The 21,111-nt window shown below is 42.7% G+C and overlaps 1 protein-coding gene across 1 annotated transcript in view; it reads right to left on the minus strand.

The window, feature by feature from the left end:
• CACNA2D3 (calcium voltage-gated channel auxiliary subunit alpha2delta 3) overlaps positions 1–21,111 on the minus strand; it is a 2,522,256-nt gene that overhangs the window by 1,054,878 nt on the left and 1,446,267 nt on the right. Inside the window, exon 15 of the mRNA XM_078662383.1 lies at positions 14,181–14,252. Within this exon, the coding sequence (XP_078518509.1) occupies positions 14,181–14,252 (72 nt within the window). The remainder of the gene's footprint in view (positions 1–14,180; positions 14,253–21,111) is intronic.

The raw sequence follows: 21,111 nt of genomic DNA on the forward strand, positions 1-21,111 counted from the left end.
ATTGTGAAACATCAATTGGAAACATTTCACCTCTTAGACTCCATCAAACCAGATATACTCCTACTTACTGAACGTGGCTTACCCAAGAGCCCATCTCGGACATCCTCGCTGCTCTTCCCAGCAACTATCATACTATCCAAGCAAATCGGCCTTCAGGGAAAATTGGGGGGGAGTAGCGGCCATAATTCACCATGAGTTGAAATTCACTTCCCTAACAGCAACAGATATTACCTTGGTGGACTGATTAGTCCTCAAACTTGATTCCCCTTCCACCTTCTTGATTTATGTATTGCTGTACAGACCCCCTCATAATATTGCTCTTTCCCCCAATCTTTGGCAAAACAAATGTCCCACCTGCTAATTCATCATGCCAAAATACTGTTAATTGGGGACTTTGACTATTGGGACAATAACGAATCGGACGGTTCGACCTCAACAGAAATGACCAACCTTGTTAATGTGCTAAACTTCACACAACATGTGAAATTTGGAATACCAATCTTACAGTGTCCAATCTGATGGTACCCCCCTGTACTTGGTCCGATCATTTCTTCTTGCGTTCTCGCTTAACAATTTTATCAGAACTAAAACCTTTGTTAAAATGAGTCTGACAACACAGTCTTGGAACCATATTAATATCAGTGCCTTGTGTAACTCGTTGCAATCCACCCCACCCATATATCAGAACTCTATTAATATAAGTGAAGAAAACATTAGATCTCGGCTGACAGATGCCAGCAACACCTTTGCCACCCTGAGGAAAGTTGACATGGCTAGGAGTCATGATGCACAGAGGTGGTTCTCTGATGACTTGAATCTTCAACAATTGACTTTACACCAGGCAGAACACACTTGGAGATGGAATTACAGTCCTGATAAAAAAGATAATTTCAAGCTCAACTTAAATAAAATAAAAAATCTATTCTCCAAACTAAAGCAGCTTATTTTTTTAATAAGATTCTGAATTCTACAAATAAATCTAAAGATATATTTGCGATTGTGAATGAGCTGTCCAACCCTGACAGAATTGCTGCTAAACTAGCCCCTACTCAGGAACTATATGATTCCCTGAATATTTTTTCATCGATAAAATCAGCTCCATCAAAGCTAGTATTCCGGATAACCGATCCTCTGATTAACAGGAAGTAACGCCCAGGAATCCTTACTGGTTATACTAGTTTCCTGCTATTAGCAAGGAATCCTTCTCGGACCTGTTAACCAAAGTGAAATCAGGCTCTCCGGCTGACAGTTGCCCCCACATATTTTAAGAGAAATCTTTTTAGCATGTCCCTTGCCGGCCATATCCCTTCGAAATGACTCACTTAACCAGAACTTGGTCTCCAGATTCTTTAAGAAAGCTGTGTTAGTCCCTTTGATTTAGAAAACTGGTGCAGATCTCTCAGTCCCCTCGAATTATCTTCCCATCTCATTACTTCCTTACCTGGCCAAAGTACTAGAAGCCCACGTGGCCAACAGCCTTTGCTCCCTCATAGAACAAACTCACTTCTTACATTCATGCCAAGCAGGCTTTCGGCCCTTTCACTCTACTGAGATGGTAACTCTGAGTGTACTGGATGAAATGAAGAAGGAGACGGATAAAGGTACCAACCAAGCATTAGTGCTCCTTGATCTCTCTGCGGACTTTGACATGGTCGACTAAAGCATTTTGGTGGACCTTGTCAGGGATACAGGGGTTCAGGAAGCCGTCCTTCAATGGCTGACGTCCTTTTTGGACGATCGCTCACAGTCAAATCATTCTTGACCCTGTGCCTCATGGGAACAGTACGAACTGCCAAGCCAGGTCTTCCCTGCATATAGCTGGGTCTGAACTGAGGTGGAGAACTGAGCTAAAGAATGATGATTGATTCAACCCAGATCTGTGACTAGGAGTGAGTGTCTGAAAAGTTTCAGCACTCCGTCCATCATCTCCTTGTGTTTTCTCTGGTAATCTCATACCTTGATTACGACAACTCCACTTACTTTGGCCTTCCTGGGTACTTGATGAGAAGACTGTGTATAGTACAGAATCAGACAGCAAGACTTATCTATCACCAGCCAAGATGGCACTATAAACTGCACTGGCTTCCAGTAACCCAACGCTGTGCATACAAGGTTGGATGCCTGACATTCAAATCACTCCATGGCATATGCCCCGAATTTATCTCCAATCTTATCCAGAAGTATGTTTGTGCCCGAGCCCTTCGGTCCTCTAACCTGTCCCTATTAGCCACCCCCTCTTTTAAGCAGAAAATAATTGGTGGATCCCGCTTTGCGGTATTAGCACCCTCTTTCTGGAACACACACCCTCTCAATATTAGATCTTCTCCATGTTACTCGTATTTTAGTAGAAAATTTAAAACCTGACTGTTCTCTCAGGCCTACGAACGATTGATCCCATGAGCGGTAGTTCACTTCCTCTTTAAGCACCATGAAACCAATTGGTGTACATGCGCTATATAAATTCTTTTAACATAACATAACATACATGGGCACATAGGCAGTGAGGCAAACTGAGTGATAGTGGTCATATGGTATCAGTTCAGTTTGCAAGTTGTCACCACCATCCCATCTCCGGCATCCTGAGGATGGATTAACAGATAATTATGTAACGGGTCCCATATGCCTATGAGTCAAGAACAAGGTGGCATTAGTTCTGCATCCAAGGACAGTTGATCATTACAATAAATAAGGTTAGAGAGCCAGTCCTTGAACTTCAGCACGCTCCCCCACCCCGTGCAATAGGCAACTCTTCTCTTTCACCAGGAGGAGGGCAAGCACCACATATTTCCTGATGCTTGCCTTGACCTCCCTGTATGCCCCAAGAGAGGGGTGAACATCAGATCCTGACCTATAGTTGCAGAGAGTGGTGTGGAAACCTCACCCCAGAAAGCTTGTATTGGTCCAAATGAAATGAAATTAAATGAAAATACCATTTGTAAAGCGCGGTGGCTACCCTTAGGCGTCCCAGCGCTGCAGAGGTCACTCCTGTGACAGAGCCGATAAGAACTACTCTGGTTTGTTAGGAGTTTGCGAAAGGCGAGCAGTTTGGGCTCTGACCTAAGTGAGAGAGGGAGGGCATTCCAGAGTTTAGCGAGATTATGGGAGAATGAGTGGCCTCCACACCTAGCTCTCTTGAACCTGGGTATTACGGCAAGGAAGGAGGACCCTGACCTGAGCTGTCTGGTGGGATGGTAGGCGGTTATCAGGGGGCGATTGATAAAGGGGCCTGTTCCCCAGTAGGATCGATGTGCAATGCACATTGCCTTGAATTCTATCCTTGCCCTTACTGGGAGCCAGTGAAGGTCCTTCAGTCTGGATTTGACCGAGACTCGCCGGGGGATTTGAAGGAGGGTTCTAGCGGCACAGTTCTGGATTATCTGTAGCTTGTTTAGGGTGGCTTGGGGAGCCCCAAGGTATAGGGCATTCCCAAAGTCTAACTGGGACAGAATTAGACCTTGCACCATTATCCGTCTAGCGTGAAAAGGTAGGAGAGGAAGGATTTTGCGCAGGAGTCTTAGAAGGCCGAAGCAAGTGGCTGATAGTTTGGTCGCCTGGTGGTTAAAGTCAAGTGACTTGTCTAGCCAGATGCCCAAGCTTTTGATCGAATCTTTGGGTGCAGGGGGTGGTCCCAGACAGTGGGGCCAGAGTGGATAGATGGGCTTATTAATGGAGTTCCCAAGGAGCATGAGCTCTGTTTTGTCCCAATTAAATTTGAGGCAGGAGGATGTCATCCATTCGGTGACTGCTTCCAGACAGTTTTTCAGACCATGGGGAGAGTTAGGGGGGGATTTAGAGCCACCACTAGCTGAGTATCGTCCGCATAAGTGACGATTTTTACTCCAAAGGGGCGGACGATCTTGGCTAGTGGGCTCATGTAAACATTAAAAATACCCATGCAAAGTGAAGAATATCCACCCCAATCATGCCACATTTGGAGCATTTGTCATCAGGGCAAAGCCAGTAGCGGTAAAGTCTAGGAGGGGTATAGTATACTCTGTGGAGAAACTTATAGTGGATAATACAGAGCCTACTACTAACGACAATCCTCCCTGTTTGTCCAATAGTAGTATTTCCATTGATCGTCGGTAAGGATAGTCCATGTATCCACTTCCCACTGGGCTTGCACCTGTCCCGAATTGTATGGGGCCTCAGTTTGTGCTATGCAATATAAAAGGGAAATTAGATGACGTGGAGTTTCAGCCTGAAACATAGGGTATCCAAACTAGGAGGTTCAAGAGGGAACTCCTGGGAAGCAGCTTTAACATTATGGGGTCGATTATGATGTTGTTCAGAAAGGCTCCGAACGGCTTTCGATTAGTCCGAATCTCATTCAGAACCTGCCTTTCGACCAACTCGAACACTTATCTCAACAACCGATTATGATGGCTGGAAAGCATTTGTACTGTCCGACTTGGTTCCAAAAGGCATTGGGAGTAACCAAGTCGGTCAGAGCCAAATCATAGCAGTCTACGGCCCCTGTTTCCAGTCGAGCGATTAGGATGTTAGATTCAGACAGCCTTTCCAAATCGGTTGTGCCGACACGGATCGGTTGTCGGAATTTGACTTTGGTTGCCTGTAGCAGGCCCCCTTTCACCTGAGGCCATCCAAATTGGGTTCCCCCTTCCCATGCATGCATAGTGTGGCAGGCACCATGGGGCGCCCACCACAGGGTGCAAGGTTTTCCCCAACCACCTCTTTTGTCAATGGGAGCCTGTGTTCTCGTTGGGATTTCAGCCCCCCATTGAAGTCAAAGCGAGTCCTACTGAACGATGTCCAGAAGCATCGCACTCGTTCGGTCGGACTCGCAGAACCCGATTTTGTCGGAAACGATTCTTAAACCGATTCAGTCGGAAGAGTTTCCACACAACATCGTAATCGACCCCATATCGTAATCTAATGTACAGAAAGATATCTAATCAGGATGGTGCCCCGCCACTAAGAAAATCAGCACGGGTCACAATGGAGCCCTCTTGATAAAGATCGCCCCAGTGTTGAAATCTACGTTTCTGGAGTAATGTCTGCAGGCATCCTCGTGTGTGACCGGCACCAGTGGATGATAAGGAAGTGGAATAAGGGGGAATACAGCACCAGTTTTCCTAGTTTTCGGGCCAGTCTATGCCAGACATCAGATGTACAGGCGACTGTGGAGGTCGCCAATGCGGTTGAGGCTGATAGGAACCCCAAGTATGATGATGGAGGGATGGGGATTATAAAACCCTGTTCCACTGCCAGATGTGGAATGACGTGCCTGGGCGCACAAATAGAACTCCATATCTGGCGCCTCAAACCCTCCATTAGAGAATGGCAGTGTGAGAGTGTCCCATTGAATATGGGGTTGTTTGCCTGCCCACGCTAGTCTTACATCTGAGTTTTAAGCGCCTGATAAAAGGAAAGCACCAGTGGGAGAAGTACGTTGAGGAACATATATAAAAATGTAGGTAGTATGATCATTTTGGTTCACTGACAGAATATCGACCTCATAAATAATGAGGTAAAAAATATATAGGATAAAAAAATATCGACTTACTATACTTGTAAAGGTAAGTACAAAAATATTGAGAAAAAAGTATTGTTTATAATAATGTAGTTGTATTAAATATCGATTTTCAAATATACTTAATTTAAAATATTAAAATAAACGTATATTAAATAAAAACATTAATTTATAAAAAACTAAAATTCATTTAAAAGTATATTTAAACAAATATACAAAAAATTACTTTTAAAAATGTGGACATTATATACACATATTTGCCAGTATATTTCCCCTGAGAGTGCGTTTTACTAGCCTTTGAATACAAGTTAAATACACCCGGAGTGCTCCGCCGGCATTACGCACCAACTACCATGGGCCAGGAGATCAGAATGAGAAGAACATGAGGTGTATATATATATATATATATATATATATATATATATAACCTTCTGGCGGTCGTCAGTAGGTAATTATAGTGAGAACCTATTTTCCATAGGAAATCCGCAACATTCTATTTGGAATAACTTTGGTGCTGGTTTACAAATCTTCGCGAAATTTTCAAAACTTATGGCCAGCTCCGGTACGCTCCTATCCTGAAGTTTCACAGTGATTCATCAAGCGACGGTCGAGAAAAAAGGGGGATCCCAAAACACGTTTTCCCCATGCAATTTCCCATGGGACCTTTAGCCACAGCTACAGCCCAAACTGCTGAACAGAATTATGCCAAATTTGGCAAAGAGGTAGTCCTCAATTCAGACTTGTGCCTTTTGCTTAAATGGTGTCAATCTGTTCAATAGTTACTGAGAAAATTACAGTTAAAAGCATTTATATATCTATGGCCACGGTGGATCCGCGCAGCCTGAGCGCACTATGAGCGCACCCTTCCGATCACACGCTGAATGCTAATTGGCTGTCAAGTGGTTGTCAACAATCGAAATCAGGAACTGTTGGCAGCCAGTTTGTGCCTCGGTAGAAGCGAGGCTGAAGAAGTCCGTGGAATATGTGTGCAAAACATAGAAAGGGGCAGGGAAGAAATAGTTTTACCCTCTAGACCTGCTTAGGGGGTCCCAGAAGGACCCCCAGGGTCAACATATTTTTTTTTTTAAAAGACCCGGCAGGTGCGTGTAGGATGCGCAGACTCTGCCAGAAAAAAACAGGAAGAAATAAATAAAACAGCTTTTTTTTTATAATTAGCCCCGACATTAAATTGTATGGGGGCCCAGAGGCGCCCCCAGCCCTGGGGATTGTCACCCCCGGGGCTACAAAAAAAATGGTGGGGGAGGGGTCCAAGGTCCCTAAAGCCGCGGGGACCACCACCCCCCGGGGCTTTATGTATTGTGAGAGGGGGACTGCGTGGCCCCCCTCCTGGAGCACTTGAGGGCAATGACACCCCCGGGGCTTAAAAGAAAATGGTTGGAGGGGCTGCAAGGTCTCCAAAGCCCCGGGGACCACCACTCCCCTGGGCATTATGTATTGTGGGAAATATGTTCTCTCTTTCAAAATCTAAATCAGATTGCTTTTCCACATGGGGAGCTGCATGTTAGTAGCTCCCCATGTGGAAAAGCAATGCTGGCTCCCAAACGCGTAGAAGTTGTGCACGAAAGGCGCTGGAGTCGTGTACCCTACAGATTATGAGTCGTGCATCCAGCTCGTGCACACAAGGGGGCGGCACTGAGAGCCGCGCTGGGTGTGCGACTTCTAATTTTACCGTAAAAAAATAGCCCCTATCAGTCACTTCTAATATCCCCGGGGACCCCACCCCCTGGGTTTTATCAAAAATGTTGGGGACCGTGGGGGCAGCCAAAATGCCCCCACGGTCTCGCCGGCTTTAAACATTTCTGAGAATTAAAAACATCATACCATTACAAATAATATTACTAATTAAATGCAATATTATTTCACTTATGTTATTCTTAAAAATGATTTATTAATACATTCATAAAATAGATGTAGTTATCATTTCCTTCCATCATCTACCCCTGCAAAACTTACAACCAAAACCTAACACTAAAATAAAAACACACATATTTTACAATATTAACATATGTATTACCAAAAATATATATATATATTTAATAAAGAATTATTAAATATGCAATTACATTTATGTAACTTTCCACAACATACTGCCACAAAATATACACAATACTCCTAAATTGTAATAATAAAGTCAATACACATTTACTGGACCCTCAAGGTTTGTCTTCACGTGACTGTATACAGCCTTTTTTCAGGCAGTATGGGGGAGTTAGAGCAGTCTCTACAGTTTGAATGGACATGATGGCATCATGCAGATACTGCCACCTGGGGTTGCCCTGGATCTTGAAAATGACTTTCAAGTGGACTTTTAGCAAGTTGGCAGGCACCTTCAGGACATATGCATTATTCAGGATGTATGTATTATTTTAGTATAGCGGACTTCTGTGTTAGTGTGAGTGGGACCAGACCCCTACTAGTGCTGCTTATCCCCTGGAAAGGGACCACGATCGCCCTATGCCACAGCACCTGGAGGCGCTACATCATTTCCAGGAAGGGGCAGGGCTGCCTTTCAGTAATGCACTCAAATCATGCCTTGGTTCTCCCACAGCACAGGACTTCTGTGTTAGTGTAGAGGGACCAGACCCCAACTAATGCTGCTTGTCCTCTGGAAAGCAATCACCATCACCACAAACCACAGCACCCAGAAGTGCTGCTTCGTTTTTAGGAAGAGGGTTGGGCCGCCCTATACAAAAGTGCTCAAAGTGCACCCCCACTCTCCTGCAACATTGGACCCCTGTGTTAGTGTGAGGTGGACCAGACCCCACTAGCAATGCTTGTCTGCTGCAAAGGGACCACCATCCACAGTGTCCAGAGGTGCTGAATCGTTTCCAGGATGGGGGCAGGTCTGCAATTTATCAGTGCACTTAAAGCCTCCCCCCGGGCCAAGGACGGGCTCATCTGTGCCCGTCAGGGGCCCGACTAGACTGGGCCAACCCCCTAATATCAGCCTTTTGGAGTAAGCAACTTGTCCTCATATATATCGCTTTGATGTGCATAATTTGCCCAGCTACTGTCCATCACAGGAGTCATCACCCAGTATACTGTTGCCCACTTAGGAGGAGCCTGGCAGCAAGTACTATTTGCTTAACGTGGTCTGCACTCTTGTGCCCTAAAAGAGGCCTGGAAGGATGTCTAAGCAGAAGTTAGAATCCAGAAAGGGGGTTCATCAGCCAAAAGAAAGGCTACTACTCTCAAGGGTTACATTGAAAAGGTAGTGGAAGTAATAAATAAAGAAATCTTGAGCACAGGCTCTCCCTTGTTCCCACGGCCTCCAGTGTTGATGCAGACACAACACCTAATCCTGCTTGGCCCCTATAAGCCATCCAGAAGAGGCTGCCTCTGTGGCCAATAACATTGGGATTCAGTCACAGGCACAGGCCTAATCGCTTCTAGTTTTGTCCCCCAAATTGCCCCCCAACCAAGACTTCCCTTAAGCCAGCTAAATACCCAAACCATAAACATAAAAAAGGCAATACCCGCAAAACAAGTAATTCCAGATCTTACCTGGGGCTCTAAGGGGAGCAAGTCTGCAAATGGTGGTGGAAGTCTTGTGGACAGCACTGAGGGCAAGTTGGACTAACTTGGTAAAATGGTAGAAGCGATTCTGGATGCTAAATTAATAGGACTGTTTGATTGCCTAAAGTCCATTGAGGTGAATGTAACTAGCCTCACTCAAAGGCAGGACCCAGGATGTACCGGACCGGACACACGAATGCTAATAATCCTATACCCAGTGTGCAGCAAGGTAGCCTCCAGTTCAAAGCTGGGAACTTGAGTAAGCTCTTAGTCTTTGGCGACAGCATATGCAAAGGTGAGCAGCTGTATCCCATGCGGCATCCGATGCTACATCAGCCAGTCAGGTGCAGGGATGCTGAGAGGGGCGCTGGCCTGCACGCAATAATACTCCCACCATTAGTAGCTCCTCTGTTCGGGCCGCTGGTACTACTTCTAGGTGCGAACTTCCACCTATGGCCTTCCCCTACGTTATTGTACTTGCATATGTGCAAACCCTTCGACCTGGTGTAGTGGGGTCCATAAATCTACCCATTGGATTCATGCTAACATTTGATGCAGAGACAAGCTATTTAACAGAGTGCTTGTTGCCAGAAGGGTGGGCTGGGTAGGGAAAATGCAAAAAAGATTCTCGGATGACTGTGTCATTTTTGCTTTTTGAAACACGAAAGTTGCAGGGAAATTGATTGAGGCTTTTTCCCAAGGCCGGAATAAGGCAAGTAAAGTCAAGATCTTACCCCTTGGCTACTTCTTTAGGCTCTTGGTCACTTAACCATCCAATGCAGACAACTCGGAGGGTGCACAGGGCACAAATCAAGTCCAGCCCATTTGATAAGAATCTCGTTCAGGATCACTTTGGTCCTTTGGGGAGCCTGACTGATGTGGATTGACTCGGGAACGGTCTGAATATAGTCAGTGTGTGCATTGCAAGATTTTGACCATGGCCTGGGCAGGCACCCTGAAGGACATGCCAAGAGAGTAGACCGTGTAAACCTACTGCACTCCATTCCTCCCTCTCCGGAAATTGGTGGTTCTCCCTTTGGAGAAAGCCCTGCAAGTTTATCGCATCCTACTCTCCCTGCTGTTGAAAATGACACGGTGATCCTGGTTAGCCCTGTTGACACTACCCACCAGCTTAAAATATTGTTTTGGAACGTTCCTGGGTTATCTAATGGAAAGGATGATGATAGCTGAGCTGTGCTTGTCTTGAGCCGCAACATTATATTTTTGCAAGAGACTTGGGTTACAGAAGCTGTAAGCATGGATGGGTTTATTGCATGTATGGTCCAGACAACACTTTCCCAGTCTGGCAGAGCCAAGGGAGGATTAATGGCCTACTTTTGATTTATTAATTTACATATTAAGCTCTAATTTTGAAGTCTACTTTGTAGTTACTAATTTTCATAATGAGCTCTTTGGTATAGAAGTGTGCACCAATATTAACATATTGTTTAATTTTATACTGGGTCTCATAATTTAATTAGCCCACTTGAACACAGGGTTCCATATTGTGATGTGTGGTGATTTTAACATTAAACTTGGCCATACGTATCAGTCTAATGAGCTAGCTATCCTGGAAAAAGCTTCTACAAGGGGTGTTTCCCAGCAGTGGGACCAGAAACCTTAAGGCTCTTTTAACCATGGTTAATATGTTTGATCTTATCAACACGTATGATGCCAATGACCCCGCCTATCTCACAAGTGTTACCTATGTTAGGGGGGGAATATGGGTAACTAATTGACTTTATTTTTATGTCCAGGGCTTTAATGGGGAGAGTCCCAAGAGGAAGCACCATTGTAAAGCCACTAAGTGACCATAATCCCCTGTGGTTGAGTCTAAGGGGGTCATTATGATAGCGGGCGGATCGCCACCGCCCGTATGGCGGTGGTGATCCGCCCACTAAAATCCACCACCCGCATTACTTTTCCCCCCGCCACATTACGATGGCGGGACCCCGGCGGACGGGAAGACTTTCCGCTGGTTTTCCACCAGTAGGCAATCCGCCCGATTGCTTACCTGGCGGAAAAGCCCAGGAATATGGTGGCGGTGCCTTGGCTACTTCTTTAGGCTCTTGGTCACTTAACCATCCAATGCAGACAACTCGGAGGGTGCACAGGGCACAAATCAAGTCCAGCCCATTTGATAAGAATCTCGTTCAGGATCACTTTTGTCCTTTGGGGAGCCTGACCGATGTGGATTGACTCGGGAATGGTCTGAATATAGTCAGTGTGTGCATTGCAAGAGTATGACCATGGCCTGGGCAGGCACCCTGAAGGACATGCCAAGAGAGTAGACCGTGTAAACCTACTGCACTCCATTCCTCCCTCTCCGGAAATTGGTGGTTCTCCCTTTGGAGAAGGCCCTGCAAGTTTATCGCATCCTACTCTCCCTGCTGTTGAAAATGACACTGTGATCCTGGTTAGACCTGTTGACACTACCCACCAGCTTAAAATATTGTTTTGGAACGTTCCTGGGTTATCTAATGAAAAGGATGATGATAGCTGAGCCGTGCTTGTCTTGAGCCGCAACATTATATTTTTGCAAGAGACTTGGGTTACGGAAGCTGTAGGCATGGATGGGTTTGTTGCATGTATGGTCCAGACAACACTTTCCCAGTCTGGCAGAGCCAAGGGAGGATTAATGGCCTACTTTCGATTCATTAATTTACATATTAAGCTCTAATTTTGAAGTCTACTTTGGAGTTACTAATTTTCAAAATGAGCTCTTTGGTATAGAAGTGTGCACCAATATTAACACATTGTTTAATTTTATACTGGGTCTCGAAATTTAATTAGCCCACTTGAACACAGGGTTCCATATTGTGATGTGTGGTGATTTTAACATTAAACTTGGCCATACGTATCAGTCTAATGAGCTAGCTATCCTGGATAAAGCTTCTACAAGGGGTGTTTCCCAGCAGTGGGACCAGAAAGCTTAAGGCTCTTTTAACCATGGTTAATATGTTTGATCTTATCAACACGTATGATGCCAATGACCCCGCCTATCTCACAAGTGTTACCTATGTTAGGGGGGGAATATGGGTAACTAATTGACTTTATTTTTATGTCTAGGGCTTTAATGGGTAGAGTCCCAAGAGGAAGCACCACTGTAAAGGCACTAAGTGACCATAATCCCCTGTGGTTGAGTCTAAGGGGGTCATTATGATAGCGGGCGGATCGCACCGCCCGTATGGCGGTGGCGATCCGCCCACTAAAATCCACCACCAGCATTACTTTTCCCCCCGCCACATTACGATGGCGGGACCCCGGCGGACGGGAAGACCTTCCGCCGGTTTTCCACCGGTAGGCAATCTGCCCGATTGCTTACCTGGCGGAAAAGCCGAGGAATATGGTGGCGGTGCCTTGCAGGCACCGCCATCCATATTAGCATCATGGCGGTGGAATGCCTTTCCATGGCAGAGACTTCGCCATGGAAAGGCATGCGGTTTTGTCTTTGGGAGCCCGTTGGGGGCCCTCAGGGTGTTGGTGCGGGTGGGGGTTGCACATGAGGGGTACCTATGGTAATAAAGTTAGGACACCTAACTTTAGGACTCCTAAACTGAGAAAAATCCTAACTTTAAGACTTTCGGTATTCACAGAAGGCATTTAGGAGTCCTAAAGTTAGGAGTCCTAACTTTAGGACTCCTAAACTGAGAAAAAAACCTAATTTTAAGACTTTTGGTATTCACAGAAGGCATTTAGGAGTCCTAAAGTTAGGAGTCCTAACTTCACTACTCCTAAACTGAGAAAAATCCTAACTTTAAGACTTTCGGTATTCACAGAAGACATTTAGGAGTCCTAAAGTTAGAGAAAGTGCCTTCTGTGAATACCAAAATGAGTAAGTGCCTTCTGTGAATACCAAAATGGTAGTAAGTTTAGGATTTTGTCTTAAGTTAGTTCTGTGAATCGGGCCCAATGATCCCATGTAATACACAAAGTTTGTTAAACGTTTGCAGTTGAAAAAGAAAACATAGTATTACAAAGCTGTACCTACTTAAAATCCACGCATATTTTCAGTGCAGTGTATTTGTTATGCTTTAATTGGTAAGTTGCTCGTGGGAATGGCAAAATTGCATTGATGTATTGTTTACACTAACTAAAATGAATTGTACACAGGCAAAATGCTCAATGTGCAACTTAACCTTCTAGCAACATTTATGAAATTTAAGGATACAGCTGAAATTAAGAAATTAAAATGCCACATTTAGCATTTTTGTTACGAGAGCAAAACCTTTCTAATCTGCAGATTCTGGCCAAACTCTGTACATTATAACCAGGACAGTGAAATTGTGCGGCCTCTGAGTCTTCCACTTAATTATGGGTTTGCCACATTTGCCATATAATCCTCTATCGGTCGGATAGTCTGCATAGTTTAACAAAAAAACTATTTATTTCTATCTCACACTGTTCAAAAGTTACTAAAAACACAGCAACGCATGTTGCCGCACAGTGGGAGGCCCTTTTCAAAAGTTAACTGTCACCTTTCCGTTGCTTTTTGCTAAATTTGAGTGTCACACTTCTATTAATGAACAGTGTTAATAAGTGTAAAATGTCAAAATAATTGAGTACTACTGTCACAAAATGTGCCAAATTACGCTGCATAATTTGCCTTTTTGTGACACATGATTTAATAAACCCTGCCGCATAATTTGGCACTCCACTGTTGCATAATTCCAGTGGCCCTGATTATAACATTGGAATGATGGGAGCTCAAATGAAAACAACTGAGGAGCAGAGGTCTTATAATGGCCAAGAGTGCTTTCAATGTTCCAATGTATCTATTTTGTTTCTTTCTGTTCACATTGGAACATTCTGTCCTCAGTGGGTGGAAAGTTCAAATAGCACTATAGCCCTTATGCTTTGGGCTGTAAAGGTTGTTAAATGCCATCTGTCTCTCAAGGCGAGAGCAATAGGCAACCTATATAGCCTTTCGTGAGCAGGCTACAATACTATATTATTCCACAGCATTATTCAATTATAGAATCATGTTCCTCATACATGTGGAAAATCATTCTATGATTATCATTATTCCCTTTTAATGATGGCTTTCTTCTAATTTCAGATGTAGATACATATTATGTTTCATGGAGAACTGCAACAGAGATCTACGCATTACAATGCATATGATGTGAAATGAGGTTTGAATACTTACGGTCTCATTTTGTTTACTAAACACTGGCATGGCAACAGTTGTCATCAAAACCAATCCTTGGTCATCTGCAAGCTAAATTTGAAAAAAAAGGCACTTTACTAAAACATTATGTCAATGTTCACTGTTATTGCTTTACAGAAATGTCAACGTATCCTCAGAGCTTCTGACAAAAATAGCTGTATCAATGTAAAATTCCAATTATATTTTGATGGAAGCACTTTCAAATTAATGGATAGTAACTTCTAAGGGAACATTAAGCTTAATGGATTTAAAATAATTGCAAGAGTAAGAAATTACTGAAATAGGAAGGTAACTAATGACCTTTGTAATGAAAATGTACATGGATTCATGTAGAATATGGGATTTAATAAAAGCTAGTGACTGACGGCTCATCTTAATTAATAATTAAACAGCTGACAAATTGTATCTTTTATCATTAAGGTCTAAAACAGAACTATTTGGTATTCGCTTTAATGAATTCCTACACATGGACTCTAAGCTTAGAGGACTGAACATGCTGTGGAATGAAAGAATATTACACATCATGGTTCTGCGTTGTCTATGCTCTGGTTTAAAAAAAATGTGTTTGCCTCCATTATTGTCATTTGATTCCTGTCAGTTTTCAAAATTGCAACATTGCCAAACAAGAATTCTTTGATTTTAAAGCAAATCACAGGGAAATATTGTACTTGTAGATCGAATATAGGGTTTCTGGCTCCGTCTTAGGAGAATTTAAAGATTAGCAGAATTCAGAGGCATTTCCTTTTTGCACACTGTTGATCTGTGATTCCTGATGCTTTCTAACTATGCATGCAACATGTTATTTAACATTTATAACCAAAGCGTGTTTAGCAGTTCAAGTGGCAGCTAATTGAGCCTGAAATTTCACTGTTGCTAAAGTTTCAGAGTAACATATTTAGAAGATGATTCGGCCATTAGCATCCAAAATTCATTAATATTATATATTTTCACTTGGTTTATTTTAATTGACTTACCTCTTTATGTTGATCATACCTCACAACAAAAAAGAAGTATCTCAATTAAGCGGATACACTGTTTTAAGATCTAACATCTTTCCATAACCTTACACATTGTGAAGAAACAGAAGCTCCCCTTATCATTAGCCAAGCGGTGAATTTTTATCATTATGTTTAAGCCTATGAATTACTGTATGAGTGCCTCATTGAGAAGGTCACACAACATTGAACCACACAAATACATAGAATCTGATTAGTGATGACAAGTTCACAAAAGGAGGAAAACAAACAAAAGAAAAATACACGAAAATGATGCATTTTGAACTTTGAATGATAAACACTGTCATGCAAAATAGATGTACAATCATACATGTGTGTTTCTTTAACCTTTCTCAAGGTCTTTTTTGTAAACATAGGTGTTAGACACAGCAGTATCTGGCTGGCTAGGACACTTCGAAGCTAGACAGAATTCACTGTCCCAGAAAGGATGAGTAAGATACACTCATAAGATAACCTGTGCTCACCCTTTGGTAGCTTATCGCAGAGCAGTCAGGCTTATCGTAAGGATCAAAGGATAAAGTATTGGATAGTCCCCTTTTAAGGGAGCATGAAAATAAACTAGATATGAATTCAAACACCCCATCCCAGAATGGCACAACACATTTGCAGTATAGACATGTGTTATTGCACATTTTGCTATTGAATGTATGGAATTAATGTCATCACTCCACCCCTCAATGTAATTTTTTTTATTTTTATGTCTGTTCTTTCCGTTCTTTTTGTTCCTGTTTCGGTTTTTTAAGAAAACAACCAATACAAATATTTGAAATTAAGTGTAAAGTATTAGCACAGCACCGACCTTCTAAAACACGGATTACGCTACAAAAAGACTCCACACTATTTGTATAAATAACTGGTCTTTGTACTACACACACATTCAAATCAAAACGACATACACATCCTATATAAACATTTCAGTTAAATGAAATTGTCAAACTCTCCAATAAGCAGCAGAATGGCATGAGCATATATGTACCAGTCATAGGTATTCAGTTGCCCCGTTATCCCCTCAGCCTCGAAAGCAACATAAACCCCTGCCTGTACTTTCCAGAGGTAGTCACGATCCAAGCTATCTCTCCCACATCAAAATGAGAGAACATATATGCAGGCTTTTGCAGATGTATTCCACTTTCCCCCATCACAGCCTAGAAATATCCCAATATTGCATACTGCCCACAGCTTGTAATGGTCAAGAAGTCAGAGTTCTCTCCTACTCCTCATGACCCAACCCCACAGTCACTATAAACTACACCAGTCAATTATATACTTGTACCCTACCCACTAGAGAAACTTTGATTAGATTGTCTAGAACACCTAAGCATGAGAAAATGGTTACGGTTTTGTTTGTCTGGATTAGGCCATTGAGGCATCCCGTGGTACCTTTAACAGTGCAGGATCACTATCCCTCCCATAAGTAAAAGATTGTGATGCTGGAAGATGGTGCGCTTCCACTTTGGGAAAATGTTTCCCCCCAGACAGAGGTGTGAGCCACAGTTGCTCCAGACAGACAGCTGTGGGTGCACACAAGGCACAATGATGACGACACTCAGGTCGAGTCACAATGTTACCAAGAACAGAGTACCTTCTGGCGTGGGTCCTGGGGGAGGAGCAGGCAAACTTGGATGGAGCCTGTGATGTCAGGCACTGTCGTCCTCCCAATCTGCAGGTCAGAGACAGCCCAGTTTCCATCTCAGGCCCCTCAGAGTCAGCAAACATCCTCCGACACCCCAAGGACACCACACGCTATGAAGTGCAAGTGAACACAGGTTTCTGGTTGCAAGCTTGGTTCCTCAGACTCTGCAAAGTTCCCCAGTACTTCTCAAACTCTTCAAGGTGTGGCACTACAGGTGGGCCACTGATCTTTAGGAGAACCCTCCACTACACAGTGTGAATACTACAAATGTTAGGATGGTACTTGTCCAAACTTCCAGCTGTTTCCGCTGCACCCTGTGTGGTCCTTATGATTTCGTGGAAATGGGGAGATCCTTTCTATCCCTGGGATCTTGTAGACAGGAGGCAAGCCACCGGGCCCTGCTTAAACCTATGGGCCATGCCAGGAGGTGATTGACTGCAGGCCAGCAACATGCAGGCAAAAATCCACCAAGGGATAGTCCCATTCCTGGATAATCCAGTTGCCTATCCCTCCTGCCCCACTGTTTTTTCTGGTCAATGTCGCAGCGTCAAATCAGCGTAGAATGGTTCCAGCCCCAAAAGCATCTCTCCACTCCTGAGGACAGAACCCCAGTAGAGTTACCCACAATGACCTTAGAAAATGAGATTAGTTCAAAAGCCCACCCTTGAAATTCACATCCCTCCTCTAAATTAAGTCCTGTCTGCCATCCTACCCTGGGAAGTTTAATCAGTATCCTTAGTGGGGCCATAACCCTGCCTCTTGGAATGCAGGTTCAAATTCCACCCCTCTTATCCATGTCAGAAGGCCCCTCGCAGGCAGAGGTCTGTAGTTTCCGTTTAATGCCTCTAGTTTATGGCCGTCTATCAGGAATGCACATATGTAGTGGTTCCCTCAACACCCATATGTAGATTGGAGACAGACTGTGGAGACAGACTGACAGGCATAAAGAGAGCCACGAGCACAGAAATGCCCCTTTCCCAAAGTGGCATTTCTACATTAGTAATGTCAGATCCACTCTCACTACCGGAGAGGATTTGCCATTGCTAATACAAAAATACTAAATACCATACTACGATTCTTCTACTTACAGCTCAATAGCCTTTCCACAAATCCCCCATGTTCATCAATGCAAGAATCAGGCCTAACAGTACTGAACCCATGTTATTCACTACAAGGGAATGTAGCGCATACGCACATGCCCTACCTCTTCTCTACACCACACCCTGCCCCAAGGGAGTATTCAGATTGAGAGAGACAGGAAGAACTTGGAAAGTACCTTTTTAAATGCCAAGCTGAGTAACATTAACCTGCACATGCAGGCCCCGCCATGGCAAAACTGTTGTACATTTTGAAGAGCTATCTCTGTGGGTGGCACAACTAGTGCTGCAGGCCCACTTAGTGTAATTTGAGTTACATACCCTAAGTATATGTATTACCACTGGACAAAGGACTTACAGCTAACTCAAATCAGCTGATCATGTCTATTCCAATCACCAGTATGTAAATGACAAGCACAGCTCTTTGCAACTGAAAGGCAGTGTCAAAGCACTCAAAGTCCTACGGCTAGCATGTAGATCAGAGAAAAAACAGGAGGGACAAAAGCAAAAAGTCGAGGCAAAGCACCCTAAAAAGGTCAATTTCCAACAATGATATACAGTAATTATTTGAGCTTCATTTTTTTGACATAGCTGCCCCCGCAAAAATAGAAGTGTTATGCAACTGTGTATACCTGACATGTGCATATAATCTGTCAGAGCCCAGAACAGCACTATTCTGCAAACTGCAACTGAATCCACTCTAATATATTTTTTTTATTGTTTGGTTACTCTTTGTGCTAAGCAATTAAATCCTTATTTTATTATTTTGTTAAAAAAAATATTGTACTGTAAGATTTTGCAATTTGTAAAACATTTAACACTATTTTACCGTGCCTTATTTTCAACATAAACATTTCAAAGCAATTCAAGCTTGAAAATTGTCCCAATTTGATGAAAATTTCCATCAATATTTTTCTGAAATGTAACACTTTCTAACAAATGAACTAATTGGGATTTTATTAAATCGCTACAATGTGCCCCTGCCTGATTGAAGTTTTGGAAAAATGTGCTTAGATCTGAATATCTAGCTATGAATATATATACAGGACCATTACATACAATAAAGCAGAACTGTCAATTTGATAATCAACATCATCTATTAAACATTGGGCCAGATTCGCAAAGATTTTATAGTGACTTCCGTATTGCATACTCATCAATTCCAGTAGTAAGCCATAACTAATGGAAGATTACTCGAGACATTCATGAATGAACCAGCAGAACTAGAAGCGTAAGTCACACCTATAGTCATGCACCAACATTTGAGAATCTAGCCCACAATCTTAGGTACATTTTGTATTAGCACTAGTGTTTCAAAATGAGGAATGATTTATGCACCTCGAGCCTTACTATCTCTTACCTTGTTCAGAGGTATCTGTGTGCTTGATTTTACAGTAGGAAAATGTGGAATCAATAAACAATTTGCCATTTGCTTCCAGTCTATATTGTGACATGCATAAGTGAAATGTCAAATGATATATGCTGATCTGCAATAAATACTTGTATCTCAATTATCAGGTTATTACTTCTTTAGCCAAGTGCCAGACCTTAAATTCTGTACAATATTTAATGCACAAACGTTTGTGAGTATGGTGAATTAGTTATCCAGTGCCATTAGATATTGTAACTCTTGATGGATGTCCCATCACACTTTTTAGCAATCCATTGAATAGAGAAAGCCGGGGTTCCAGTCAAAAGGAACATGGACTCATGTGCCATGTATGAATGGGTACTATAAGAAAATACACACACCCCTATATCACCAAGGTGATGTGCATATTTTCATGGAGTTGGCTCTGTCGTTCATTTATTATTGGATAGCCAAGTACTACAGAACATAGAAGAACTGGATGTGAATTTGACTCCTACAAGTTCATCGTTTAGGCCTACTGTTAGCCTATTGTTAATGGTCGAGTACTACTAAATACAGCAGGCAGCATCAGTACAAAGGGGAAAATACTAAACCGTATTTCCTTAGATGAAAGGCTATCATTTGTCTGCCTATACAGGCGTAACACAAGTATTATTGATCACAATTTAAATGCACATGCTCAATGGGAACAGTAGCTTGAGAGAAGGCTGTGTTTATAGCAACACAACTGCACTTCTCTTGTTGTCATATTGAAGGTAATGCTAGTGCAATGTAACCAAAGTGGTACAAAGTAGCAGTGATCTACTACTTTCTATGCAAATACAAAATAGGGGTTTTCCACGTATGTGCAAATTCCTCTTTGTGACATAACAAAGGTGGACCCTCTACCTCCTTACACGCCAATAGTTGATGCTGTTAGTATGTGGAAGAGTAGTCCTTCAGCTAAAGGAACCCCTCTATTCATACTTGTAGCTGGAAGTAAAGTCTGACATTTCCTCTGAGGCCCAAATATGCCCCATACTTTTATTTACGGCTGGTTTTGGAAGTTCACTGAAACTATATGGATTTCAGCCAGGCCATTTACAGCCGTACTTTGAAGAGGTCAGTAGTAGGACCATAAAGAAGGGATAGTTAATCAAAATGAAATGTGACAAACCAAAGTTAGAAGTGTGCATTGCATTGGCTAATTGAACTCCTCACTAGTAGAAAAAAAACGTTGGTTGTTTTTTAATACCACATCATACTATAGTAGAAGAGGTAGGCTATTTGAAATATAATTGGCAAGGGTTTAATAAGGTTTAAGGTAGCTATAGATTGGATATATCCCTCAAATGACAACAAGATGATTGTTCTGTAGAGGAAGCATTTAGCTAAACGTAGTAGCTACCCTTGATATTGCATTTCTGCTTCCACAGTAGAATCTAAAGTTCTCTTGTGATTTTGTGATGGTCCATCTCAGTTAATAGAAGCTGGCAAAGTATTTCAGTTCCAGGAAATCAACATCCTTATTTTGAATACATTGTATTCTGAATTAATTCATGCTTATGCCATAAACTAGCATACGATTGTATGATAGGAGTTTATGCAATGTCTTCTTTAGAAATTTGATTGAGTGCTGCTTGTTGCTTTGTCTGTTGCCTGGTAGCCCCTCAAGAGCACTCAACTGCACAGTCAGTCATAAACAGAATGCACTTCAAGGGAAGGTTGAATTGAGATGGAAGCACTGAGAGAGTCTCCTTTTATCATTCCTTTTATCATTCCTTCAATCAATGGCACTGTAAGGCTTCTTGAA

The sequence above is a fragment of the Lissotriton helveticus genome, chromosome 9 (assembly GCF_964261635.1).
Source record: "Lissotriton helveticus chromosome 9, aLisHel1.1, whole genome shotgun sequence".
Taxonomy (NCBI): Eukaryota; Metazoa; Chordata; class Amphibia; order Caudata; family Salamandridae; genus Lissotriton; species Lissotriton helveticus.